We start from the raw sequence: 26,290 nt of genomic DNA on the forward strand, positions 1-26,290 counted from the left end.
CAAAAACCAGGTTTGCTTAAGCTGGTCTGAGGGACTGATGCTCAGTCGGAAGGCAGGGAGGGGGTTCTGAACTACCTGAGAGGATAAGGAGAGCCGGAAAAGTCTCTGTTTTTATTAAATCCCATCTTCATAACTGTTTGCAATATTGAGAGTTTCACATTTTAATGCACATGAAATTTTGTCACATGTATTCAGAAGCTACGCATAAATGAAGAACCTTAATTCTGTACTATCAGACACTGCTTTCTGCTAAGAAGTGGATAAATCACAGGCTGGAACTCCGCGAAACCACTTTCCACAGGAGAAAGGAAGTAAGCAGGAGGCAAGGTTTGAAAAAGGAGCTTCTTACCTCTTTCTGGCTTCCTCATACTGCCAGTTAAGCCTGACTCGGTCCACGAGCCTTGTTTTATCATCAAAGACGAACTTTGTGGAACAGAAGAAAGAAAGAAAATGGGGGAGACACATTAAAAACATATTTTCAAAATAGAAAATTCACTTAAACTTCCAGCAACAATGAAGAATATTTTAATTCGCCTTCCAATTTCCATTTTGCAAAGGTCTGGAAGGAAACACACCAAATTACAGCCGCCACCTCTGGTCAGTGGAGGTTGCGAGTGGGGCTGGGAACACTTTTGCTGTCCCAACACTGGTGGGTTTTTTTTTTTTAAACCAGTGGAAGTATATTCATCTATTGTGTGATTCCAAGCAACAACAACAAATTAAGTTTTAAAAGAAATAGGGAATTCCTCAAAGTTGATAGAAAAGCAAAAAAAATCATCCCGCCTAGTGTAGTCTATGCTCTCACTCCTCAATCAACACAAAACAATGGTGTTCTCCTAAAAAGTCACAAGATCCGAAGAAGACGGACTAGCTGTGTGAGGTGTTGGCTACGGGACTCCTTCGACTGCCATGCAGCCCGTTGAAGAATCAAAGGTGAAAGGACGGAAGGAAGGCACGGAAAAGCCTGGGACTGGCCGCCTCGCCTCAGGAGTCAAGAGTTGAAATGAGGAGCTCTGATGCGATCACTAGTTGCACCTAAATATTTTCATACCAATTACACTGAAGCCAACAAATTCCCAAACAAAACAAACAAGACCTGTATGAGAGGTAACTGCAGCTCACCTTGGTTACTTCTTCCTTCATTCCTGGAAATATATGACTCTAGTTTCAATAAATCGGCTCCATCTGTAGATCTGACCTTACTCGGCCATACCTTACGGCCACTACTAAGTCTTTATTTTTTTAAATGACCTCGTGTCGACAAATATTTGGAAATATTCTACTTGTATGACTGGCAATGAATTCACTGATACGAGTTTTGAGACAGGTCAATGGGGAATTTCCTTATATCTTTATCGCCCTGAATGGCAAGAAGAAATGCCTTATACGAGACTATAAGCATTCGCCAGTGAGATGTGTCACGATTTTACACATTTCAGCAGCCTCACCCAAGGCCTCTCTCCACAGTGTCCTCAATGTAAATGCATTTAGGCTGCAGCACCGCATCTGCAGAAACTCTCTACACTGGATATGAGCTACTTGTCACCTTGTCACCTTGTTCATTAGAGACCCCTAAAGCCGACTCATCATCAAGACAAATAAATGTCTTTTCTTAAACATCTTCTCAATGCTATTTATGAACCTCTAAGCTCTGATTTTGCACTCTTCTGTGAGAATGAAATGGACATTTTAATAAAAAAAAAAAAAGCCTACAGCCAAACGGATCCAACAGGTTCCTGCTTCATGGATCCTACATAGCCCTACAACATGTACCCCAACTGCTAAATTCCAACATTAGGCTTGTACTGCTTACAAATCTGTGCTTGCAAAGCCGTGGGCTCCAAAAGCATGTTTGATTACATCAATGCCCATCCCACAAAACTAACTCAAAGTGATAACTACATGAGGTAGGCAGACGTCTAAGACGGCCCCCAATGGCCTTCACCTCCTGGGATTCATCCCATGTGAAATCCCTCCCCTCTGAGAGTGGGCTAGACCCATGACTTGATTCTAACCAAAAGAATACAACAAAGATGATGGGAAGTCATTTCTGTGATTAGATTACAAAAGACTGTGACTTCCTTCCTGCTGGAGACTCTCTTGGCTTCCACACTGTGACAAAGCAAGCTGCCGTGCTAGAGAGGTCTATATGGTAAGGAACAGAAGCCCTCAGTCCAATAACCTGTGAGAAACTGAATCCTGCCAACAATCATGTAAGCCTGAAAGTGGACCCTTCCCAGTCAAGCCTTCCCATGAGGCTGCAACCCTGGCTGACACCTTGACGGCAGTTTCTTGAGCGCCCCTGAAGCAGAGGACACAGCCCAGTTTCCTGATCCACAGTATAAATGTGAGGTAATAAAAGTGTGCTGTTTTAAAATGCTAGGTTGGGGATGTTTTGTTATGCAGCAATAGCTAACTAATGCAGTTATAGCCTTTTGATGTATTTTTCTATAACATGATGTAGTAGAAAACACAGAGGTTTAGGGATCAGAGACATTGATTCAAACCCAGACCTGCCTCTCCCTGGCTACATGACCTTAGGTAACCTGGCACCTTGACCCCCTCGTCTGTCAAAAGAAGATGGAAACCATTACGTAAATTGAGGTAACAGCCATGAAGCTGCCAGGGCCAGCCCCAGTAAACTCATAAACAATGATAATTTACTGCTGAAGTTATTATAGCTGTATAACCAGCCACTCCCCACCTGACATTTTTAGAAAGTCTTAGCTAAATCATTACAGAACCTTCGATCTTACCTGTTGCTCTCAAACTAGTTAAGAGTCTCTAAAAATTCTAATTCTAACCTTATGTTGAGCAGCAATGAATTATTCATGGAATTCAATAAGTATCATACTTTTTTCCTTCTCTCATGCCAAAATCTTTAGGCAAAAATGCCAGACATTTTTGACTTACAGATTCTTCTCTGTTTTAAACCAAGACACCTAGTCAAAAAATGTCCAAGTGTACTTTTGAGAACAATGAGGGGAACACAGCAAATAGGGCAGTTCAGGACATCCAAGACACAGAGGCATTATTTCCTATATTATACACCCCTGAAAGAGGCACTATTTGTCGACATTTAAAAATATCAGCTAATTATTTAAAATCCAGAGTTTTTTAGTCAATGGTTTTCCTTTCTTTTTGTTTCTTTTTATTTATTTAATTTTAGGAAGGCATTCTGCATTCCATTGATATTTCATCTTTACTTAGTAAGCCCTAAGAAAAAGAAGCCATCCAAACTGTTTTTCCATTTCTAACAAATAAATGTAAAACTTCACTCAATGCCATTACAACAGTAGTGTCTTTAAGTATTCACCACCCTGCTTCAAATGATGGTTGCCAATTTTGTTTTTGTGGCTAACTCCAGGCTTTACTAATTATCAAAAGGGGCATTATGAAATTCTTCCAAGTCCCAAACAAAATTAATTTCAATTCAATTCAATTTCCTGACATTCTCTTAGAAGAATAAGAAATAGCATCAAAGTATAAGCCAAGAGTGACACAGCCACAGAGCCTCTGAAAATCACTGGCCTAAGCCAGAGCTCAGCAAACTATGGCCCGAAGGCCAAATCCGGCCCACCACCTCTTTCTGTAAATAAAGTTTTATTGGAATTTTACTGGAACAAGTCCCATCCACCCATTCACATATGGCCAACGGCTGCTTCTGTACTATGACAACACAGCTGAGTAGCTATGGCAGAGACTGCATTGGCCAGCAAAGCCTAAAACACTTATTATCTGGACCTTGGCAGAAAAAGTTAGCTGATCCATGCTCTAAAAAGTCATAGGTCTGCCAAGAAACACCTAGACTCAACTCTCAAAAGGATTCTGCCTTTTCTAAGAATGCGAATCACAAGGATAGAGGTAATAAGCCATTCAATTGCCTCCCAGGCCCCTGAACCTTCAAGATGGCTAGAAGTGGAAAACAGTATTCTTTCTTCAAACTTAATGGCACAAAAGCCAAAACATTTTTGAAGGGAAAGTGGAAAATTTAAAGAAATGGGTGACGGCCACACGAAAGCAGTCCTCTTCTCTCTGAGCACACTCAGTTCCTCCCCCTGCCCAGTGAGCGTACCTCGCCGATGACCTCAGTCTGAGACCCAGCATCGCAGAACTGGTGAGGTAAAGACTCGCCCAGCGCGCCCGCACTGGGAGGGAACTCTTGCAGAGGGTCGGTAAGAGAACAGCTATTCCTGAAGCCATCAGTCAGCTTGGCCAGGCTCTGAAACAGAATGAAACAAGAGACTTGAGCAGCGATGGCGATGCTTCTCTTCCCTTTCACAGCGGTCATTTCCTTCCTGTTCCAGGTCGGCAGCTTCATTACTGGAGAGCAGGCCGGCCCCAACTCCATTCTCACGAGATTCAAAAGAAATGTCGATCAGCACATGCACCTTGCATGAAACTCGTAGTAATTTAAATCAGACGGCAACTGAGTCCTCCTGGCAGCATGTGAATAATATAGAGAACTGTGGTACCACTTCTACGGTTTTTTAAACCTTTGTGTTTCCTAAAGAAAAAATAAGCATTCCCTCCAAAAAAGCCAAATTCAAAATAGAGAGTAGAAAGGCAGTTGCCAGGGGCTGGAGGGCTGGGGAAAATGGGGAGATGCTGGTCAAAGGGTACCAAGTCCCAGCTGTAAGGGGAATAAGTCCCTGGATCTCATGAACCTCATGTCCATAGCATGGTGAGTATAGTTAGCAATACTGTAGCGCATGTTTGCAAGTTGCTAAGAGAGTGGATCTTAAAAGTCCTCACCATGTAAAAAGAAAGGTAACCGTGTGACGTGATGGATGTGTTAACTAATTGTGTTAGTTATGTGTTAACTTATTGTGGTAATCATTGTGGTAATCATTTCACAATAGATGTGTATATCAAACCATCATGTACACCTTAAATTTATACAATTTTATTTGTCAAGTGTACCTCAACAGAGCAAAGGGGAGGGGGGAAAGTATTTCCATCCAAAATAGTCTATCAATAAATAAGTCCAACAGAGACGAATGCTGCCTTGAGGTCTTCAGTACCACACAGAAGGTGAAAACAGCTCCCAGACAATATTTACATATTCTTATAACCTGGCTTTTCAGTCACAATGCTACAGGGTCAAAAGTCATCTTATATGGATGTCAGTTTACCAAAAATTAGAGTAAGCATAAATTCTGGTACAGGGAACCCTTTTGGGTAAAAGTTAAAGAGAAATCAGATTTTCTAAGATTTTTAAAAGACCTGTGAAAAGCAACTATACCCCCATAAAAAGAAATCTAAAAAAATAAGAGAAAAACATGAAAAACAATTTTTTAAATAAAAGACTTGTGAATGCATTCACATTCAGCAGATATTCCTGCAGACACTAGACGCCCACGCGCAGTGTACCCCAGGTAGCTGCCTCGGGATCTAGACAAAGGCGTCTTGGAATGGGCCAAGATTGCTACAGTCATATAACAAAGATGAAACAACTTATTTGATTTTACTAGATGAAGACATTGCCTGTGCGTCTCCCTGGAGCATCTCAGAGAAGATGCTGGGGTCTGAAACTTCTTCCAGAAATTCTATCTCCAGCCTCCGTGGTGGGGAACCCACTCGAGGCAACTGGGTGGCTTGGCCAGCTCTGCACTCTCAGAAAGAACGGGGCAGGGACACCAGCTCCACGTCCCGGGCGAGGCCTCCGTGTCCCTGGGGTGAAGTACCACCTGCTTCACCCCAGGGTTTGGGCTTGGATCACATGGGTGATGTCCGCAGAGCACCTCGCCCAGCGCGGCACACAGAGGCCTCGGCAGACGGCCGCTGTTCTCCTTGCTACCAGGCCTCGGAGAAAATCTAACAACTGACCGTTGACCTCTCATGACCTGGAAATACAGGGCATCTGAAAATACAGATTTCTGGGTCCCAACCCCAGACAGTCTAATCCAGGAGACCTGGGGTAGGGTCTGGTAATCTGCAATTGAACGAGCAGCCTAGGGACACTCCAGCCTCACGCCCTTGACGTTAGGAAGCACTGCCGGGCAAGGCAGTCATGTGCGCACCTGTTGCACTCGGCCTACGAGTCTGAGCTTTGCTCCCATGTCCTTCTGTGTCTTACATGCTACAGAATCGAGACAAATGCCTCCCAGCACCAGGTGCTCACTCGGTGTGCTGAGCCGAAAAGCAAAGCCACAACAGAGAGCATCAGATGCATTCCGGCACCGAGCAGGAGCCCGGCATGGGCATCTGAAAAAACTCAGCTGTTTCTAAAAATAACAGAAACTGCAAGAGTTCAAGGGGCAAATAAATAACGCAATATAAAGCTACAATGAAAAAAAGTCTGTCCTCACGGTGGAGTACTATGCGGCCATACCCAGGAAGGAGGGAGCTCTGAGTCCAGAGACGGGAAAAGGTACAGGGCATAAGGCTTAGGGGCGGAAGCTCCGGCGGGGCAGCAGGCACAGGCCCGGCTTTCTGCGAGGGCAGCTGGCCACGTGTTCACACTTTCAAGTGTCTGGAAGGGTGTACAAGAAGCTAATGAAAGCAGCTACAGGAGGTGAGAGAATGGGGTGACAGCAACTCTTACAACAGACGTTGAATTATTTTGATTATTTAACAATACAAATGTATCACCCATTGTTGTGGCCTTAATTGTGTCCCCCAACAAGATATGTTGAAGTCCTAACCCCCAGAACCTGGAATGTGTGCTTATTTGGAAGGAAGGCCTGCAGATGGAATCAAGTTAACATGAGGTCATGCTGGATTAGAGCAGGTTCTAATCCAATGATCGCTGTCCTTATAAGAAGAAAAAATTCATACACAGAGACACGGGAAACCACGTGATGACAAAGGCAGAGACTGGAGTGATACGTCTACAAGCCGAGGAACACCAAGGACTGCCAGCAGCCCCCAGGAGCTGGAAGAGGCAAGGAAGGAGCTTCCCCTAGAGCCTTCAGACAGAGCGTGGCCCTGCCGCACCTTGATATCAGACTTCTGTCCTCCAGACTCGGAGAGAATAAACTTGTGTTGTTCTAAGCCACCTGGTTTGTGGTTCTTTGTCATGGCAGCCCTAGGAAACTAATACGCATATTTTTAAATATTTATAAATATGTACACACACATATACAGAAGATATCATATATACATATATATCATACATACATGTATGTCTTTAAAATATGTGTGATTATATAATAAGTATATAATACATATATAGTAAATATATATATATATTTTTTTTAATTATTAAATAAAGTTAAGAGATAAGCAGGTGGGCAGACAGACGGACGTGGGCTCTGAAGAGCACCCGGGCCTCTTACTTGCATCAGATCCCGCCTCTCCTTCTCGCCTGTACAAATGGCTTTCTTGATGGTCCTGAGCTCGCTCATTATAGCCTGAGCCTCATCCAGTTTGTAATTGGTGTGAGCACTTGACATCTTACGATCAATCCTGGTTCGAAAAGAAACATGAGTCATTCTATGCGAGATTACAACATTCTATTAAAGTAACAACCCAAAACTTAAAAGCTTCAGGGAAAGGTGGGAAACAGTTAAAAACAATGTTTTGACAAAGAAAAACAAAGATCCCATAAGACCTTCCTTGTTCGTGGTGAACACCAGATGAGACTGCTGGTGGACGGCTCCCTTTGCTCCAAGAGCATCCTCTGCAGGTGAGGACGTTCCAGGCAGGGTTCCCGTGTTCTCTACTAATGCTCAGGCAACGAGTTCACTGGCTTAAAAATTTCCTGAAATTTTAAATTTCCCTCTCTGAGAGCAGGATCATGTCTTATTCGTTTATCCCCAGCATCTGGCTTAGTGGTCAAAAATGTCTATTAAATAAACATACAAATGAAATCTGTGTACAAGAAGAATATATGGGAAACAGCAAAAAGTAGTGAACTTTCAACAGGGACACCCTGTACAAAAGTTGGAAACTCTTATGGCTCCTCTATCTTCCTTTTATTCTGGTTCTAATTTATCACTCTCTCAATCTACTACTCCCCTTCTACTCAAACATCCATTCATCCTTCCTTCATGCTTCGCATTCAAGCTAACTTCCATCCATCCTTCCTTCCAGCCAGCCCACCCCGGGGCGCACAAGGCCTGGTTCTGGGTGGTGGAAGCAGAGCGCTGGCCGAGACTAGGCTTGGCTCCGGCCTACAAGGAGCAGGCAGCCTCCTGTAGCTCGTCCTTGGTCACATCTTCCATACCTAAGTCTTAAGCCTTGGAAGCCCGCGGGGCTGAAGAAGAGACTTTGGTCCAGAAACAGAATGAACTCCTTCTCTGGAAAGTCACCAGATCCACCATGACACAGATTCTAGCTCTAAACTGCTTCCCCCATGTTACCCGAAAATCCAGATGCTTAACGGCCAGCCCAAACGCCCTTGTGTTCCACTCACAAGAGCATCCTGGCATGCTGGTGAGTACAGGTGACACTCCAGCTCTACAGTGGGACCCTGGGCGAGACACTTCACCTCTTTAAACCTCAGTTTCCTCATGCCTCAGATGAGGACACTAAAACTGTCCCTCCCACTTAATGAGAAATGTAAGGAAAGGGCTTACTTAGCAGAGACCTGGCGTATAATGTCTGCACTGATTATTATTACCAGGATAATGCTCAGTCTACTTACTCATGGGAGAAAAAGTAAAAAATGCACCAACTCCGGTACTTTATTATCATTAACAAATTCCTGGCCACAAATGTCACAACTCACAGCAAAACTCAGCACCAGAGCTGATCTGAGCTATCAGCACCACTGGAAGGAGAGAACAAGCAGGAAATCATTCCCTCCCTTTGGAATAGGGCTTCAGGGCTCAACAGCACCGCTATGATTGCCATCTGCAACAAACAATATTTATGAAACCTGGTCCCGAGTCCTCTTCCTTGGAGAGCGGATACAGATGCACTGGGGGACCCCACACATTGAATGGTGACACCCCTACATCCCAGCATGACCTGGCCATGTGTTTTTCCATTTCAGCTGTTCTATGGAGAACCAGGAGTCTCTAATGCAAGGCAGGAACAAAGGCCATCCATCTCCCAGCACTGCATCTGTCTAGGAAGTGGCCCAACTTTTCTTGCAGAGAGAATCTAGACTCATTTATGTAATAATATCTCCTTATATCCCTCTTCTGATAAAAGGCTTTCCAATACATCTCATTTAATGTCACAAACCACAACCCACATAGGTTGACGAAGTCTGTAGAAAAGGGTTACATCATTTCCATACAAAAAGCCCAAGGCCAAAAAAGTGTGATTTCTCTGTAACAGTTAATGACCAATGCCTTTGCTAACCAGGCCTACTGGCTCCTCCAGAATCAGAAATACAGCAAATGGATCGTCACCTGACACTGACACCCACATAGAGAAATGAAACTCTACTGCACTGAACTAAATGTTTTCAATTCCTTAATCATCAGTGCTAATCAAATGGTCAGAGAGTATAGACACACAACCACTGCTAAGGCCGCGACGTAAGATGCTAACCACATCAGCTCCAGCTTCGTACTTAGGTGTTGTGAATTCCTTACAGCTTTTAGCAGCTACAGAGCCTAAGTGCAGCCATCAGTAAAGCCAGGCGCTGCGCCAGCTGCCTGTCAAGGCACCAGCATCTACAATGGGAATGGCCACCACCTGGAGGAAAACAGGCCCCGATTCCCATCAGGGAGAGGGATCCGCAACGCTGTAATGCCTCGCATCGGCAGACACTGCAAAGCGCGTCGGAGAACGAAAGTTCAACTTTAAGGCCACAGACCCGGGCCCTGACCTCAGCTCCACCCAGGTGGCTCTGAGACCTCGAAAAGGAATGAAGATTGACCAAGAGCAGCTGTTTTCACTCTGTCCCGAGGGTGTCCTGGAGTGGTGAGCTGGAGTAAAGGGAGAACCCACACAGGGCTCGGAGACCCTCACCCCTGCTTCGGCAAGGCCGTCCCTTTGCTCCGTCTCAGACAGTCTGCTTCCACAGAAGGTGTCATTTGAGGGGAAGGAAAGGGGAAAAGATTCCACTGTTAAAAGGTGTGAAAGCTATTAGAGAAGATGATCTCAAAGTTCTAGGAATCTCTGAAACACTATTGTTTAAAAATAGTTACGTATTATTGTAGAATATATAATTATGTAAAAAGTTATTATTATATAAGTATAACCTTATATAGCCATATTTGATACAGTACATATTATTTGACTAAATCATATAATTTTATCAATAGCATATTAAAATAGTTCAGTGTATCAAGCACCTACTACTAGGTGACAGAGTCTTGTTGCATGCTTTATGTCTGTCATCTCATTTAATCCCCTCAACAGTTTTATGAGATGAGCACAATCTTCTCAGACTTTATAATGGAAAAATTGAGGCTCAGAGAGATTAAGTAGCCCAAGAGGACAAGCTGAGACCTGGCAGAGCCAAGGTTCAAACCTACACCTCCCAGGTGTCAATCAAGCCCGAACTGGATCACCAGGTGCAGCGATGGCCCTTGCTACCCCTGGGTGCCCTCCTGCTCACAGTGGCCAAGATAGGGCCCACCTGCTTTATCATCTAGCAAAAACTTCAAAGGACAGGCACCCTCTTCCATCGCATCTGCAAAATTCACTTATTTGGGAGTTTTCTCCCTTTTTCCAAATTCCCTCTAAAACTTTGGTCAAATTCGGAGGATATACTCAATGATTTGGTACTTTCTAAAATATCAATATATTCCATTTCGTGAAGAAAATCATAACATCTGTGACTGCCAAAGAGCTTTTTCCTTTTTTAATTTTAATTAAGAGCTCAAAACAGTGCTTATACATCTCAAATAAGATGCCGGAAAGTTGGCAAGGGCTCAACAAAAGACGGCATTAGTAAGAATACAAGTTATCACGCAGTGCGACGTGATGTGCATGCTTCTGTCCCCCCAGCACCCACGCGCTGGAATCCTAATGCCCAGGGTGACAGGATCAGGAGGCGGGGCCCTTGGGAGGTGATCAGGTCATGAGGGAGAAGCCCTCATGAATGGGATCAGTGCCCTTATGAAAGAGGCCCCAGGGAGCTCCCCTGCCCCTTCCGCCATGTGAGGACACGGCGAGAAGATGGCCATTCGTGAAGTGGGAAGCTGGCTCTCACCAGACACAGAACCTGACTGTGCTGGCGCCCTGATCTTGGACTTCCAGTCTCCAGAACTACGAGAAATGAATTTCTGTTGTTTATAAGCCGGCCGGTCTATGGCACTTTGTTACGCAGCCTGAATGGACTAAGACCCGGTGTAAAAAAAAAAAAACCCAGGACACAGACCACACAGCCTTTACTTTTCACCCCTCAACATTCTGCAGCAGCTTTGGGAAGGTTAAGTGACTTGCTCAAGGTCACACAGCCAATAAGAGGCACAGTGAGCTTCACACTGAGGCCCCTCGCACCACACTCATCCTCTTCTGTTGCTGGGCTAGCAATACATTCAGGGTCAAGGCCTCCAAACTCACATTGTGTCAAATCTGAGGGCCACCCACATAGCCAGTCAGATGTTGTCCCAAAGTAAACTGGTGCTCTTTACTGGCTGCCTTTGAAAGAAACGGTTAGAGAGAAAAGAAGGCACAGCTTCAAATGCTGACCACACACCGCTAAGAAAGCATCTTCAAGATGATTCTCATCAACCTCCCCCTCCCACTGCCCTCAAGTGTCCATATTTGTTGTTCAACTTAAGATGTCAAGAGAAGGGCTTCCCTGGTGGCGCAGTGGTTAAGAATCCGCCTGCCAATGCAGGGGACACGGGTTCAAGCCCTGGTCCAGGAAGATCCCACATGCCGCCGAGCAACTAAGCCCGTGCGCCACAACTACTGAGCCTGCGCTCTAGAGCCCGCGAGCCACAACTACTGAGCCCGCACACCTACAGGCCGTGCTCCGCAACAAGAGAAGCCACTGCAATGAGAAGCCCATGCACTGCAACGAAAAGTAGCCCCTGCTCGCCGCAACTAGAGAAAGACTGCACGCAGCAACGAAGACCCAACGCAGCCAAAAATAAATATAAATTAATTAATTAAAAAAAAAAGATGTCAAGAGAACTGGTCTGACAAAAGTAAAACCAAATGGACTCTTAAACCCACATCTTGAAGAAAAGGGCTGCCAGGTCTCGAAAGATATTCCATGTTAATACCACACATTACAAGCCCCAAGAATGAGAAGTGTTGTTACAACTCTACCTTTTACATCACCAGCCCTGGCAGGGGGCCTTGAACGACCCTCACAAAGCTTCCGGCAGCTTTCTATCAGCAGCCGGTCCTGCGTGGAACGCCAGACCTGTCTCACGACGGGAACAACGCTCTTTTTGTTTCCGCCCCCATTTCTGTATGTTTTACTGTTATCTGAGGAGCGCTGGCCTTTTAGCATGGGCTGTAGCTTCTGTGCTACGGTAATGGGATACTGCTGGTCTAAGCCTGCGCTACCTGTGAACAATCCCGTTCTCTTCTGAAACCACTAAATCCCCTCGGACAGAAAATGCTAATTCCGAGGTCTAATGCTGCCTCGTGTGGTATCGAATGGTCCGCAGGGTGCAGTCACTCTCTCTTACTGCAGGAGACACACGGGCTTAACTTCATCACAGCATCCCAAAGCGGAAGAATGTCATCAAGCAATTAAAAGGCTCAAAGCAAAGAGGCTGACCCAGGGGCTAAGAACACACCTCACGGAAAGTGGGTACTGGCGCGTTTAACGAGCACCCCTTTCTGTGATCTGAACAGCAGTGATAGAAATAGGATTTCTTAAAACACAATATAACACAGTAAGAAGCAGAGAAGGAAACGCAAGAGGGCAGTTAATAAGAAGGCACCTGGGCCGATGCAGAGACCTCCCCGATGCTCGCAGCCCAGGCCCTGGCCCAGGGGGTCCCGGTGTCCCAAGAGCAGTGCCGCACGGCCCCCGGGCTGGTCCCCTCACCCCACCAAGCCCTGCCCTGCACCCGGAGCTGGCTGCATCCCGAGGACCGAGTATGGAACCAGGCCAAGTCCGCATCCTCGCACAGCGTGACACTAGGCGAGGACACAGATGACAAGAAAGAAACCACCGGGTCAGGCAGCAACTGGTGGTTCAAGGAAAACGAAGCCAGGTGTGGGGATAGAGGGTGGGAAGAGGGCTGCTTTTTAGATACAGTGGTGAGCAGGGACCTTGGCGAGATGTCATTTGTCCAGAGAACTATGGAAGGGAGGGGACAGGCACGAGAGACTTGGGGAGAGAGTTCCAGGCACAAGGAGCTGCGAGTTGCACTGCGGGCTGACGCAGGTGAGTGAGGGGGAGACTGGGGGAACGAGGTGAGGATGGGGGCCAACTCATCTGCAGTCTAGATCATATTCTAAGTGAGAGAGCCACCAGGGGCCACGCAGCAGAGACACTTTACAAGAACCGCATGGCTGGTGTGAGGACGAGCAGCCACCACGTCAGCACTTGGGGACGTTACAGGTGGCACGGCGGGAAAAAGCTCCGGTGGCACAGAAGCGTGGGAAACTCAGGGAGAAGTGATGTTAAACGAGCTTCCCGGTTGCAGGACACCTCACAGTCGAACAGGAGGAACATTCCAGACGCCCAGGAGGTCTAGCGTCACTAAAGAGGGAGCTCTCCCCCACCCATTGGCACATCCAGCACGTTCTTGGGCATCACCCATTTGGGAAGCTGTGGACATCCTCATTCTAGCTCCTCCCCCCTTGCCCCCGGGTGCTAGCCATGAGTTACATGAAGACAATTTTTCAAAACAAGCTTCAGAAACTTTGGGGCAGCGATACCCAGTAGCTCTCTCACTGGAAAAGTTTGATTTTTCTGAAGACTTTCATGACTTGTAAACGTTGCTCCTGTTTTCTGAAGACGTTTATAAAGGGCTTCAAGAGAAATGCAAATTACGACGACACTGAGACACTATCTCTCACCGATAAGACTGGTAGAAATGCAAAAGCGTGAGTGACAACACATTGTGCTGGCCACGTGGTTGGAACAGGAAGACGCATCTACTAGTGGTGGGAATGCAAAATGGCGCCACCCTCCCGAGGAGAATACGGCCAATGCCTTTACCCTGTGACCCAGCAAACCCACCTTCGGGAACTTATCCTGAAACCTCGTGTCTACACGTGCACAGCATTACGTGAAAAGCTGATGGGAAACATTACAAATGGATGTATCAGGCTGACAATGCCAGACCCCACTAATAATCTTCACACCACACAAAAAAAGAGACAACCAGAGAGTGTGCACCTCCTGACCAAAAGGAAAAGAAAATGAAACTGAACTTGAGTCAGATCAAGCCTCTCGGATTAATGACACCCGTTTACGTAAATAGCAGGGGACAGTGGAGCGTGTTAAGTGACGCCGTGCACGTTCAAGCAGCAAAATCCAGTATCAGGGCAATTCTTTGGGACAAGCAAAGTAGCTTCTTCAACAAGTAAGATGTCAGCAGGAAGAAAGGAAGGAAAAAAGAAAAAAGGAGAGGAGGGTAGAGATTAAGAGACACACTAATCAAACGTACGGTGTGGACCTTGTCAGAACCCGGACCCAAACAAACCAGGGAGATGGGAACACTTGCTGGAGAAAGGACAACATTAAGAGATTGCTACTAAGTGGCACAGGTATTATAGTTATGTTTTCAAAAGGAGTCCGTTACTTTAGGAGAGACATTTATGGATGAAATATGACTCTGGGATTTGCTTCAATAATGCGGTAAGAGCTTGGGCGATGAGGCTGTGTGACAGACAAAACAAGACTGGCCATTGTTTGGTTAGTTGTTGAAGCAGGGTGAGGGGTACAGAAAGGTTCCCTTATACCATTCTCTCTACTTTTGTGTATATTTGACATTTTCCATCATTAAAAGTTTATATACATTATACACACACACACACACACACGTTCTATCATTAACCCAGAGAATGTGTTCACGGCCAGCTCCCATCTACAAAAATTAACATACATAGACTTAAAAAAAAATACAAAAGGTTCTTTTTTCCTCACTTGGACCCAAGCATAATGATGGATTTCCTTGCTAGCCAGGAAAGTTCACCAAGATAAACAAGTCGAGTTTAAAATGTTATAAGTAGCCAAACTCTCGGTGAGGTGCTCTGGAAAAAAATACAAGGGCTATTCTGGGAAGCAAGAACAGCAGAAAATTTTCTGGAGGAAAATCTAGGGTCTCTGCCTTAAATTGATGTTGGAAATAATATCTGAGAAGCCCATTTACATGTAACAGCTCACGTATTATCTGTGCTCAGACTTAGGATTTCACAGTAGGGGTGGGGTAATCACATTATCGATGCTTACCAGAGGTTTTCCAAATTTCTCAATAAATAATACCTGTCTGCATGATTTGATCCAAACACAAGAGCCAATCTGCAATACCAGATAAATAAAGAGGCTGTTTTCATCTCACACATGGCCTGTGTAACTCAGAGGAAGGTATCAGTCTACTTTTCACTGGCAAAGCGTTTTAAGCACGGCACAAGCACCCTTGTTTCCTCTCCTTCCCGTGAGCTCGTGTCACAGCATAGAGTGACCGACCATTTGCAGTGACAACACAGCAACCAACTAGAAGCTGCCTCGAGAGGCAGCTCCATCTGGAAAGCTGGGCTGGGTCCCCCAGGACCAAGGCCAGGTCCAGAACTTTCCCTCAGGCCACCCCTCAGCCTCCACTGGGGAGGGTGGGTATCCAGCAGTGAGGACCGTCCCCTTGGCAGGGGGCATGTTTCCCATCGCTAAGGATTCTTGCTAAGGAAAGCAGAAAGAAGATCAAACAGCACTGGCCCTTCTCTCTGCAAGTGCACAACTCATACTCCGCTCCGGCTGCAGGTGTAAAGTTATAACTCTTCCCAGGCCGGCTTCTGCTTCCCGTCCAATAAACCCGGAGCAACTGAGGCCGTCTTTTCCTAGTCTTAAAATTACCTTGACTACAAGAGATGAATTTACTTCCTAGCAATGCTAAGGGGAAGGGGTTTTCTCTGTCACCTGAGCCCTGACATCTTTTATTTCTGAGAGTGTTCAGTCTTAAGGTGACGTTGCAATATAACCATTGTCTTCACATAAAGAAATGGAGGTGGCCAGAGTGATGGAGGCCAAGCAGAGGAAAAGGCACTGGGCCCAGCAATCCTGCTACAGAAGCCAGGGCCAGTGGGGAAAGGTGCCGGCCGGGGCTCTCCTCTGAGGCTCGGGGATCCCATGTGACCTCAGTGTTCCTGAACCACCCTGAAACCCGATCACCTGCACCAGAGCTTCAGCGAGTGAGAGCTAAATTAACTGCACGAGGCCCAGCATGAAAAGTCACTATTATCTAGAGACGCTGGGAAGTCTTGATTCGCCCTGGTGAAGAGAGAAAGCTACAGTGTGGCCAAATGACAGAAGGAAATCAACCTCCAATTCAACTGGACAGTCCAAGCAACTTGTGAAGACCTGCCAAATTAAATGATTTGCTTCTGCTTTTTTCTGATCCAGCCCTTTAGCAGAAGTGACACAGGAAGGCACGGCCACGGTGCACAGAGAAGCACCCAGCAGGCAAGGGAGCATCTGGAGGCAGGCAGGGCTGCATGGCATAAAATCACAGAACAGGTATTGCTGCGCCGGGAAGCACCACGGCAGATGGACAAAAAGAGTAACAAAACCAGTAGCCGATATTGAAAATGCAGCTTGATTTGTTTAAGCAAAACTTTTTAAAAAAGCTGTACTGCTTGGGCGGCTGGGTCAACTGACCCGAGGGGACGGTCGAGCCGATTTAGGCCGCTCTCTGCCGCCTTGGAATCGCCGCCACCATGGCCAGTCGGTCGCAGGGCACCCAGCAGCTGCTCCAGGCCGAGAAGCGGGCCGCCAAGGAGGTGGCCGAGGACCACAAGAAAAGAACCGGAGGCTGAAGCAGGCCAAAGCAGCAGCCCAGGCTGGAAGTGAACAGTACCGCCTACAGAGGGAGAAGGAGTTCAAGGCCAAGGAGGCCGCGGCTCTGGGATCCCATGGCAGTTGCAGCACTGAAGTGGAGGACCCCCAGGAGAAGATGACCATCCTCCAGACCTACTTCCGGCAGAACAGGGATGAACTCCTGGATAACCTCTTGGCCTTTGACTGCGATATCCAGCCAGAAATCCACAAAAACTACCACAAAAACAGATAAAGGAAGGAAAAAACCACCTGTTGTTGCATGGATTGGCATTTTCGATCCCTTCATGGAATATGAAGCTTTAGCAAGGCTTGAGTCATAGTCTTGCGAAAAGTCATTAAATTATTTCTGTATGTTATATAGTAGGTCCCTTCACTTTCTGCAGAACAGCAAATCTAGCTTCTTTGTACAAACTTAGGGCTTATCCAAAGATTTTTATCTTTTTAAAATTTATTTATTTATTTTTGGCTGTGTTCAGTCTTCGTTGCTGTGTGCAGGCTTTCTCTAGCTGTCGTGAGCGGGGACTACTCTTCATTGCGGTGCGCAGGCTTCTCATTGCGGTGGCTTCTCTTGCTGCGGAGCACAGGCTCTAGGCACGCAGGCTTCAGTAGTTGCGGCGCACGGGCTTCAGTAGTTGTGGCTCGCGGGCTCTAGAGCGCAGGCTCAGTAGCTGTGGCACGCGGGTTTAGTTGCTCCGCGCTACGTGGGATCTTCCCAGACCAGGGTTCGAACTTGTGTCCCCTGCACTGGCAGGTGGATTCTTAACCAGTGTGCCATCAGGGAAGTCCCAAGATTTTATCTTTTTACCTCATATTTCTTGGAATTTAATGGGTATACACTGTCTTTTTTCCTATGCCTTTTCGCTCAAGCAGCATATATATCAATACTGACTTTTTCTTTCTTAGATGTAGTTAAAAAAAAAATTTCTTAAGAAAGAAAGAGATGAATTTTTTTTCCCTAAATCTTTCTTGAAGGTCAGGGGCTTTATCTATGAAAAAGTAGTAAATAGTTATTTGTAACCTATGTGATGCAGCAGCCAGCCTTAAAATAGTCCTTTCCGGCTAAGAGTTAGAATAATGGATACTAGTATCATTGTTTGGGCTGCTTTTAGTTTCCCTTAATCAAAATTACTAGATGACAGTCCTACCATATAGCACAGGGAACTATATTCAATATCCTGTGATAAACCATAATGGAAAAGAATATGAAAAAGAATGTACATATGTGTATAACTGAGTCACTTTGCTGCACAGCAGTCATTAACACAACACTGTAAATCAATTTCAATAAAAAATAAATTTAAAAAATTACTAGATGATGGAATTCAAGAACTTGCTACATGTTACTACTTGGTGTACTGAAAATCATTTAAAAGTAAAGACTTTCTGGCATGCAAAAAAAAAAAAAAGAAATAAAAAGCTGTACTAACTAGGGATAATTAAAGGAACTCCCATTGTAGATCCAAATCACCAGAGAATGTGCACGCGCGCGCACACACACACACACACACACACACACACACACACACACACACACTGCTACAGGTAGTGGTAGAGAAAGCAAAAAGCTGACTGTAAGGTTAAAAGCCTGCAGCTCATGCTAAGCACGTGGACAGTTTACCAAACCCTGCCACATGGGGGACCTGCAGGGGGCATGGCAGTGTCTCAGGGCCAGAAAAGCCAAGCCCCTCCAGGCAAGACCCAGCTCACCTTTCTATTGTGTCTCCCTTGGTGTCTATAATATGTCCTTAATAAAAAGCGGACAAACGAATCATCAACCAAACTAATCCTGGGTGATTAACAAAGTGAATGTCAACCTCATGTTAAACAACAGGGTTTGACGTGCCCGTTAATTACCCTTTATGTGAGGTGGGATCATTATCTTTGTCAAACACATTCTGTGTAACCTCCCTATAAAGAGTAATACTGCAGTCACATTTGACACACTGTCATTGTGTCTGCACACAGGATGCAAGAGAGTGGCACGCTGCCCACATTTACCAAGAAATCGTAGCCACGTGGATTCCTGCCATTTGCTGAAGGCTGACTATGTAGCAGGCACTGGTGCTGCACTTGGACAATTTAGCCCAATGATCACTGCTATGGACTGAATGTTCATGCCCCCCAAACTTCATATGGTTAGCCCTAACCCCCAATAGGATGGTATTTGGAAATGGGGCCTTTGGGGGTGATTAGATTTAGATGAGGTCATGAGGGTGGGGCCCCATGAAGGGATTAGTGTCCTTAAAGAAACAGAAGAGACACCAGAGACCAGAGCCCCCCACCCAAAAACAGCACCATGTCAAGACACAGCAAAAAGGCAGTCATCTGATAATGAATTTGCCAGCGCCGTGACCTTAGACTTCCAGCCTCCAGAACTGTGAGAAGTAAATGTCTGCTCTTTAAGTCATTCAGTGTACAGTATTTTGTCAGAGCGACCGAGCTACGACAGTCCCCATTGACACATGAGAAGAGTCAACACAGAAGGTATGAAGCACAAGCCCAAGTTCAGCAAGTGAAACCAGGCTCTGAATCAAAAGGGAATATACTTTGGACCAACAAGCATACAATGCCCTTTCTTAGGAAAATTAATTCTTTCAGACCACCAATATCATCACCATTTATAAAATAACTCCTGTTCATTGAATTTGCTCACTTCATATAACTCACAAATGATAAGAACTTCATCCCCAAACTCTTAGTAGGGATAAAGTTCTAATTGTAAAGATGTCAATTTTATAGGAGGAAGACCTATAGATCAGGCTGCCCAACTGAAAGTACTGTGAGGATGGAAATGTTATCTGTGCTGCCCAATGCAGTGGCCACTAGCCCAGTGGTCCTCAACTTGGGACAAACATGCCCTCCAGGAAACACTTGGCAATATCTGGAGACATTTTTGGCTGTCACAACTGGGTAAGAGGGTGCTACTGGCATCTAGGGGGTCAAGGCCAGGGGTGCTGCTAAACATCCTCTGGTGCACAGGACAGCTCCACCACAAACAGTTATCTGGTCCAAAATGTCACGAGCACTGAGGTGGAGAAAACCTGCACTAGTCACATGTGACTGAGCATTTCAGATGTGGCTACTGAGGTTGGGAACTAAAATTTTAATTTTATTTAACTTCAATTAATTTAAACTTTAGAATTAAAAACTTTAAGAGATTAAAACTAACAAAACAGGAATTCAAATGTAAATAGCCATGTGTGTTTCAGACAGCACAGCTATCAAGAATGTGCGTAAATATAAAATAAAGGTCTTATTTCCCAAGGAAACAAGAACAAACTATCTTCAGGGAAAAGAGAGATCTGATCCTTAGGATTGGCAAATAATAAGCATAAATAAAAGCATAAAAGTGAACACCCATGAAGCTTTAGGACACATGTCCCGGCACCAAACAGGAAATCGCAGGGAAACTCTCCCTCTGTCACTGCAGGCCACTCACTCTTGCAGGGTCTCCACCCCCTTTTCTTTGTACTGCAGTTCTTGCTTCATCTGGGTCAGCTCTCGTTTTAATCTGGAAAGCTAAAGACAAATTACATTTTTTTTTCCACAAAAAGAAGCTGTGAAAAATGATTTCTACAGTTGTTAGCATTGTCATCTAAGTTTCTGACTACCTTGCAATTCACAGGGTCACCCATTCTCTCCATGGCCTTCCATCCCTGGCATATCAAACAGCCCTGGCATATCAAACAGCCCTGGCAGGGGGGCCGGCTCGCTTAGACACAAAAGGCCCGGGTCACGAACAGCTTTCTACCACGTGGAGCCCTGGAACCAGCAATGATTTTCTTTTTCGAGGTATTGATTTACACATTGCAATGAGCAAACTTTGTCATACTTTTTTCATCCTCTCTTCTGCTTACTACCCACAGATCCCACCTAGGAAACCCTGTTGCTCAAAGCATGGCTTCCCACTACCTGGAAGTCAGTCGCCTGCAGTGCTTATTTAAAGAGATGATAGGACCCACTGCAGGCCTTGTTAAAACTCCGTGGGGGCGAGGCGGGGGGTGTCTGGAGCTCACACTTTGAACTGATGCCCCAGGTGTTTTTCGTTGGTGTACTAGAATGTGAGAACCACGGCACTAAAAGAGACACTCTGGTTTAGGGACTGAGACACCAGGACAGGAGGCTTGGCCTCTAAGATGTCTCCCGTCCCCGCTTCCAGACACCCAAGACAAGGGGCTGAAGGGATGGAACACGGTGGCACACCAAGAACCCGGCACCACTGGCAGGGAGCACCGGTACCTTCTGGTCAAACGCCATCGTAGGCAAGATTTCCCTGGGAATACAGCCACCAGGGAAGAACAGCAGATGCTAAAGCTGCTGAGGGACAGGCCTGGCAGCCCACTAATACAGGGAAGCAGCCCTCTGAGGTTGGGCCCCAATGTCACCAAATCTTTCCAAACAGGGGGTGAATCTAGCCCCATGAAACACACTGAGGGATACAGGTGATTTTTTGTTAGATGGGCTGAGGCTTTAAAATGAAACTTTTCCCTTCCTATCGGAAAAAAAAAGTGGAAAGTAAAACCAAATGTGGTAATAATTCATGAAATGGAAAGTCTTACTAAAATATGGGTGTTATACACACTGGCCACCATAAAATGAACCATGATAAGTGACGTTACATAAAAAGACATACGGGGCTTCTAGTTGTGAAAATATTCGTTTTACTCACCCTATCCCGACGACTTGCTATTTCTGCTTTAATTTGGTATGGGTCGTACTTTGTATTTGTTGAATATCCAAAGAAGGCTAAACAGAAGGAAAATATTTTATTTTATAATGGATCCTTTAAAGTAAATAAATACACATAGATAGGAACTTCTGATTCACCATATTAAGTAGTTAATTCTCAGTCTCAGACTTCCAAGTTGGCGCTGGCTCCTGAAGAATTAACATCTTACAACCTTGAATCTTGATGTTTGATTTTTGCATGAGGCCCTTCTACGTGATTCCACATAATAAAATATATGGCTATAGGTAAATCAAAACTCTGTTTACTTCAACTGCAAAACTACTAGGGTTAAAAACCATATATACACGGGGGGAGGGGTACAGTTATGGTATAGAAAACTATTCTAACTATGTAAACAGTACATACAGTATGAACCCATTTTTACTTCCTTTTAAAATGCATGCACCCATGGAAGTCACTGGAAGAAAAGAACCCAAAAGTTGACTGCTATTCTCAATGGTTTCATTGCAAAAGATTTTGTATTCACTCTCTTCATATCTATAGTCTCCACATGAACGATTTTTGACATAAGAAAGAAAAAAAAAAACCCAAAGATTTGTAAAATGAAAAAGACAACTTTCTAGTCACGTATCAGTATCTGGCAGGCTTGAGGAAAAGCTATTCTTCCATGTTTTTGGTTCCCCGAAAGCTGTTATTCTAAGCAGCTTGTTTTTGAGGGATGTTTAGCTAAATCACATTGCATAGATAACTGCTTTCTTCAGCGGTGCAGCACACATGACTTAAAGCCTTTTAACAGACACAGCATCGTGACTGCAGACGGCTACTACCTGGGGGTGAATGGGGCGCGCTCAGCCGCCCAGCTGTGTGCTAAGCACAGGCAGCCAAGCCCTCTCTGCTGTCTCAGCAACTGGAGCAGCTTGCAGCTGTTTCTTTCTCTTTTTTTTCTTTCTTTTTCTTTCTTTTTTTAAATTAATTTTTATTGGAGTATAGTTGCTTTACAATGTTGTGTTAGTTTCTACTGTACAGCAAAACGAATCAGCTATACATATACATATATCCACGTTTTTTTGGATTTCCTTCCCATTTCCGCCATTTCTAATTTCTATCACCCCATCCACCTCTCTGCATCCCTTTTTCTTGATGCTTCTGTCTCCTTTCTCTTAGGCCTTGGAGCTGCAGTGACTTGGTTCCTGTCCCTTCCTGAGTTGTGGAGGCTCCTCTTTCTTCATCTGAGAGTCACCCCACACTGGTGTAATCTGCCTCCGGGTCATTTTCATTAGTTTCACCTGCTCAGAAGACCCATCAGCAGGGCCAGCATCCATTCTTTTACTCCTTTGATCTGGGTACCAAAGGCTGTCATTCAGGTAACTTACATGTCAACATCTAGAAACTAGTTTATAATCATCTCCTGATTTCATATTGGAGAAGCTGACTCAAAGCCATCAAGTGGGGCTTCCCTGGTGCCGCAGTGGTTAAGAATCCGCCTGCCAAGGCAGGGGACACGAGTTCGAGCCCTGGTCCGGGAAGATCCCACATGCTTCAGAGCAACTAAGCCCTTTCACCACAACTACTGAAGCCCGCGCGCCTAGAGCCTGTGCTCCGCAGCAAGAGAAGCCACCGCAATGAGAAGCCCGCACACCGCAATGAAGAGTAGTCCCTGCTCGCCGCAACTAGAGAAAGCCCGCGTGCAGCAACGAAGACTCAACGCAGCCAAAAATAAATAAATAAATTTATTTTAGAAAGCCATCAAGTGGTTTAAACAGCAAGAGTATTTAATATCCTCAAATAGAACCACATCAGCAAACAGAACCACATCCTAACTTAATTTGAGCTGTTCAGATATCTCCTGTTTTTTAAAAAATACAGTTCTATGGAAAATCTACTATTCTAAGCCCCAGTCAGAATTTCAAATTACTAGAATCTACTGGAAATAAATATCTGGAGGAGCTGTTTGCCAAATTTATCTCAAATGTTCTTATATTTAGAATTCTAATCTCTCAAAAACAGAGTAAAATGTTTCTTAAATAGAATTCTTTCTAAGACGAAGAATGTTTATTTCCAAATCCTAGACCCTCCATCTTGCCTGACTCTTTGGTCTCATTTAAGACCAGTAATGAAAGCAACACCTCAGACAATGCCCTTAAGAGGCAGAAGTTATTTCTATAGAATCTCCACATTAAACTCCTGGGACTTAAGGTTCCCAAGCCTGAGCTTAAGGGGCTTCCACTGGGGCCCAGACAACATGCAAATAAACCTACGGCTTGCTGACTCCTTCCACGTGGGGCCACTTGTCACCTTGCAGCTGAGGAAGACAATGCCAACAGTTACCACCTGGGATCTTTCCCATTCCGGGTAGAAAGTAACCCCACCACCAAAGTCCAGGGAAGTTAACCGCAACGTTAAACATCAGTAACAATGATCTGAAATCGTTGCCAAAACTCTTTCTGTCTGTGCAGTTTCATAGGGAAAATTAGCAAAGAGCCTTGAAGCGCACGCTGGAGGTGTAGTGGGTACAGATGGACAGATACATGGCAACCTGCCCCCGGTTCTCCTGCATAACTAACAGAGCCCTGAGGCACTTGGGCATCCGCCTCTCCCCCAGGACACTCAGCCTGGACCAGTCCTAGAGGGGGGTCCTGATAAACCACGACATCACTGAGCTGCCCAGTCCACCGATGGGGAGGCCCACCACCCCCTGGAGGACGCTGCTAAGTGACAATGACAGCCTTATTGTCCAGGCCGAGGGGAGTTAGTCTTTTCTGCTACTTACAGCTGAAAACATCCTAAATGGTAAAAGGTTTTACTTATTGATACCACTCATGTTACCTTTGCCATGGTCTCTAAAGCTATAAAATTCCAGGACTGGAATGAGGTAAAAGGCAACTCAAGTACCTAAGACAGTGAGTACGTTTTATCTTCAAATGCTAAGGAGAGTGATAAACACTGGCAGATCTTCTAATGATATAATTCAGTTTATAAAGACAGATTCTCAGTTCCTGATGTCTGCCAGTAAGTCTAATGGAACCCATTTGTGGAGTCCAAGGAAAAAGCTCAAGACTCTGGACCGCATTATTTATTTTTTTATTTTTTTGCGGTACGCGGGGCTTCTCACTGCTGTGGCCTCTCCTGTTGCGGAGCACAGGCTCCGGATGCGCAGGCTCAGCGGCCATGGCTCACGGGCCCAGCCGCTCCGCGGCATGTGGGATCCTCCCGGACCGGGGCACGAACCCGTGTCCCCTGCATCGGCAGGCGGACTCTCAACCACTGCGCCACCAGGGAAGCCCTGGACCTCATTTTTAATGGCACATACACCACAACACTTAGAAAAAGAAACATCTTCCTCTGTTAAGACACGTCTCCAATCTCAAGGTTTAGGATAAATAGGAGACTTTCACCTCTGAAGCTTTCTTCTCACTTGAAGAGTTTGAGTGGGCAGAGCTATTAAACAAACAGCTTAAGGAGGCCGCTCAGGCACAGAGCATTGCTTTGGATGATATAATAGGAAGGTTATAGTTTAACTGGACCTCACCAATGTAAATTACTATACCTTGCTATTATAGGGTAGCTGTCGCATTTATTTCATCTATCCTCATAAAATCTTTGTGAGAGATGGCGATTACGTTTCCCCACTTTAGATATGAAGGCTGAGTGTGTAGTGAGTTGACCTACATTCTGCCATCAGTCAAAGAGGGACTTCTGTCTAGAACCTGGGCTCCTGTGGCTCACATTAGCTTTTCCAAATTAAAAAGAAATGGCCCTCCGGCTCCCCGGTGCGCAACAGGAGAACTCAATCTGTGTTATTTAGCACTCAAAATGCTGCAGACCCCAGTAATTACTTTGGATTTCGATTTTATGGGTTATTAAAAGGGGGAAATGTGTCCATGTCTGCCTCTGTGTCCATCTCCTCTTACATACAGGGCTCCTCTGGACCGTGAGAACCCAAGATCGCCCTAGGCGGATGACATGCTTTAAAAGAGGGTAGTCCTTCTCCAAAGACCTCCTCTGGGCAGGCGGAAGGCTCCTTAGGACCAGGTGTACGCCTTCCAGGCATCGGCGCTGCAGCGAGCTGCTGGAGGGAGCCCAGTAGGACTCCGGCACAGAGGACGGCAAGCCTGGACAGTTTCCGTGCTGACAGGTACTAATTACCAGAGCCGACCAAGGCATGCCTGTAAACAACCGAGGCCAACTAAAGAGGGCATGACCTCTTTTTTAAAGGCACCAGAAGCAAAGGAACAAAAAAATCAAACTAGCCCGCTGAGAGGTAACCTACAGAAGTAACACAAGGGCCCACCAAATCCAAACCAAGAAGTCCCTCTCTAGGGCAGACGAGGAGATCTGGTAAACATGTGTGCTCTGCGACAATCTTCGAGATTGCGTCCTGCCAACTAATACCTGGGAAGATGCTGCGTGAGCCATTTTTTTCCTGCCTGCTCCAACATGCCTGCGTGCAGGAAAACGAAGGGCTGAATGGATGGACTGTGGCCCTTATCCTCAGCTAGGCAGGAGATGAGAAACCTTCACCAGGGAAACAAGGGAAGACAGTCTTTGTGGGATGGGCCTGGAGCCTCAGAAAGAATGCGGGGCCGGACGGAGGACTGATAAGGTCAAGCTTCCCCACCGCCCGAGCCAGCCCCCCGAGCCAGGAATGCAGGGCGGGTCAGCGCTTTCTCACCGGAGATAAGGCTGACTCTTTCCCAGGCACCCGAAGAGACTTTGGCTGTAGGCTTCTGGGAGCTCCCAGGAGCCAGGGTAACAAACAAAGTCATACTCCTGCTGCTGGA

The 26,290-nt window shown here is 45.7% G+C and overlaps 1 protein-coding gene and 1 pseudogene across 3 annotated transcripts in view; one reads left to right on the top strand and one right to left on the bottom strand.

The window, feature by feature from the left end:
• Positions 1 to 26,290, bottom strand: part of WWC3 (WWC family member 3) — a 123,192-nt gene that overhangs the window by 43,843 nt on the left and 53,059 nt on the right. For all 3 annotated transcript variants that reach the window (XM_060136855.1, XM_060136857.1, XM_060136856.1), the window contains 5 exons: positions 21,489 to 21,565; positions 20,259 to 20,338; positions 7,281 to 7,410; positions 4,076 to 4,222; positions 350 to 423 (listed from right to left, as the gene is read on the bottom strand). In XM_060136855.1, the coding sequence (XP_059992838.1) occupies positions 350 to 423; positions 4,076 to 4,222; positions 7,281 to 7,410; positions 20,259 to 20,338; positions 21,489 to 21,565 (508 nt within the window). The remainder of the gene's footprint in view (positions 1 to 349; positions 424 to 4,075; positions 4,223 to 7,280; positions 7,411 to 20,258; positions 20,339 to 21,488; positions 21,566 to 26,290) is intronic.
• Positions 16,699 to 17,051, top strand: LOC132513994 (V-type proton ATPase subunit G 1-like; annotated as a pseudogene).

The sequence above is a fragment of the Lagenorhynchus albirostris genome, chromosome X (genome assembly GCF_949774975.1).
Source record: "Lagenorhynchus albirostris chromosome X, mLagAlb1.1, whole genome shotgun sequence".
Classification (NCBI taxonomy): Eukaryota; Metazoa; Chordata; class Mammalia; order Artiodactyla; family Delphinidae; genus Lagenorhynchus; species Lagenorhynchus albirostris.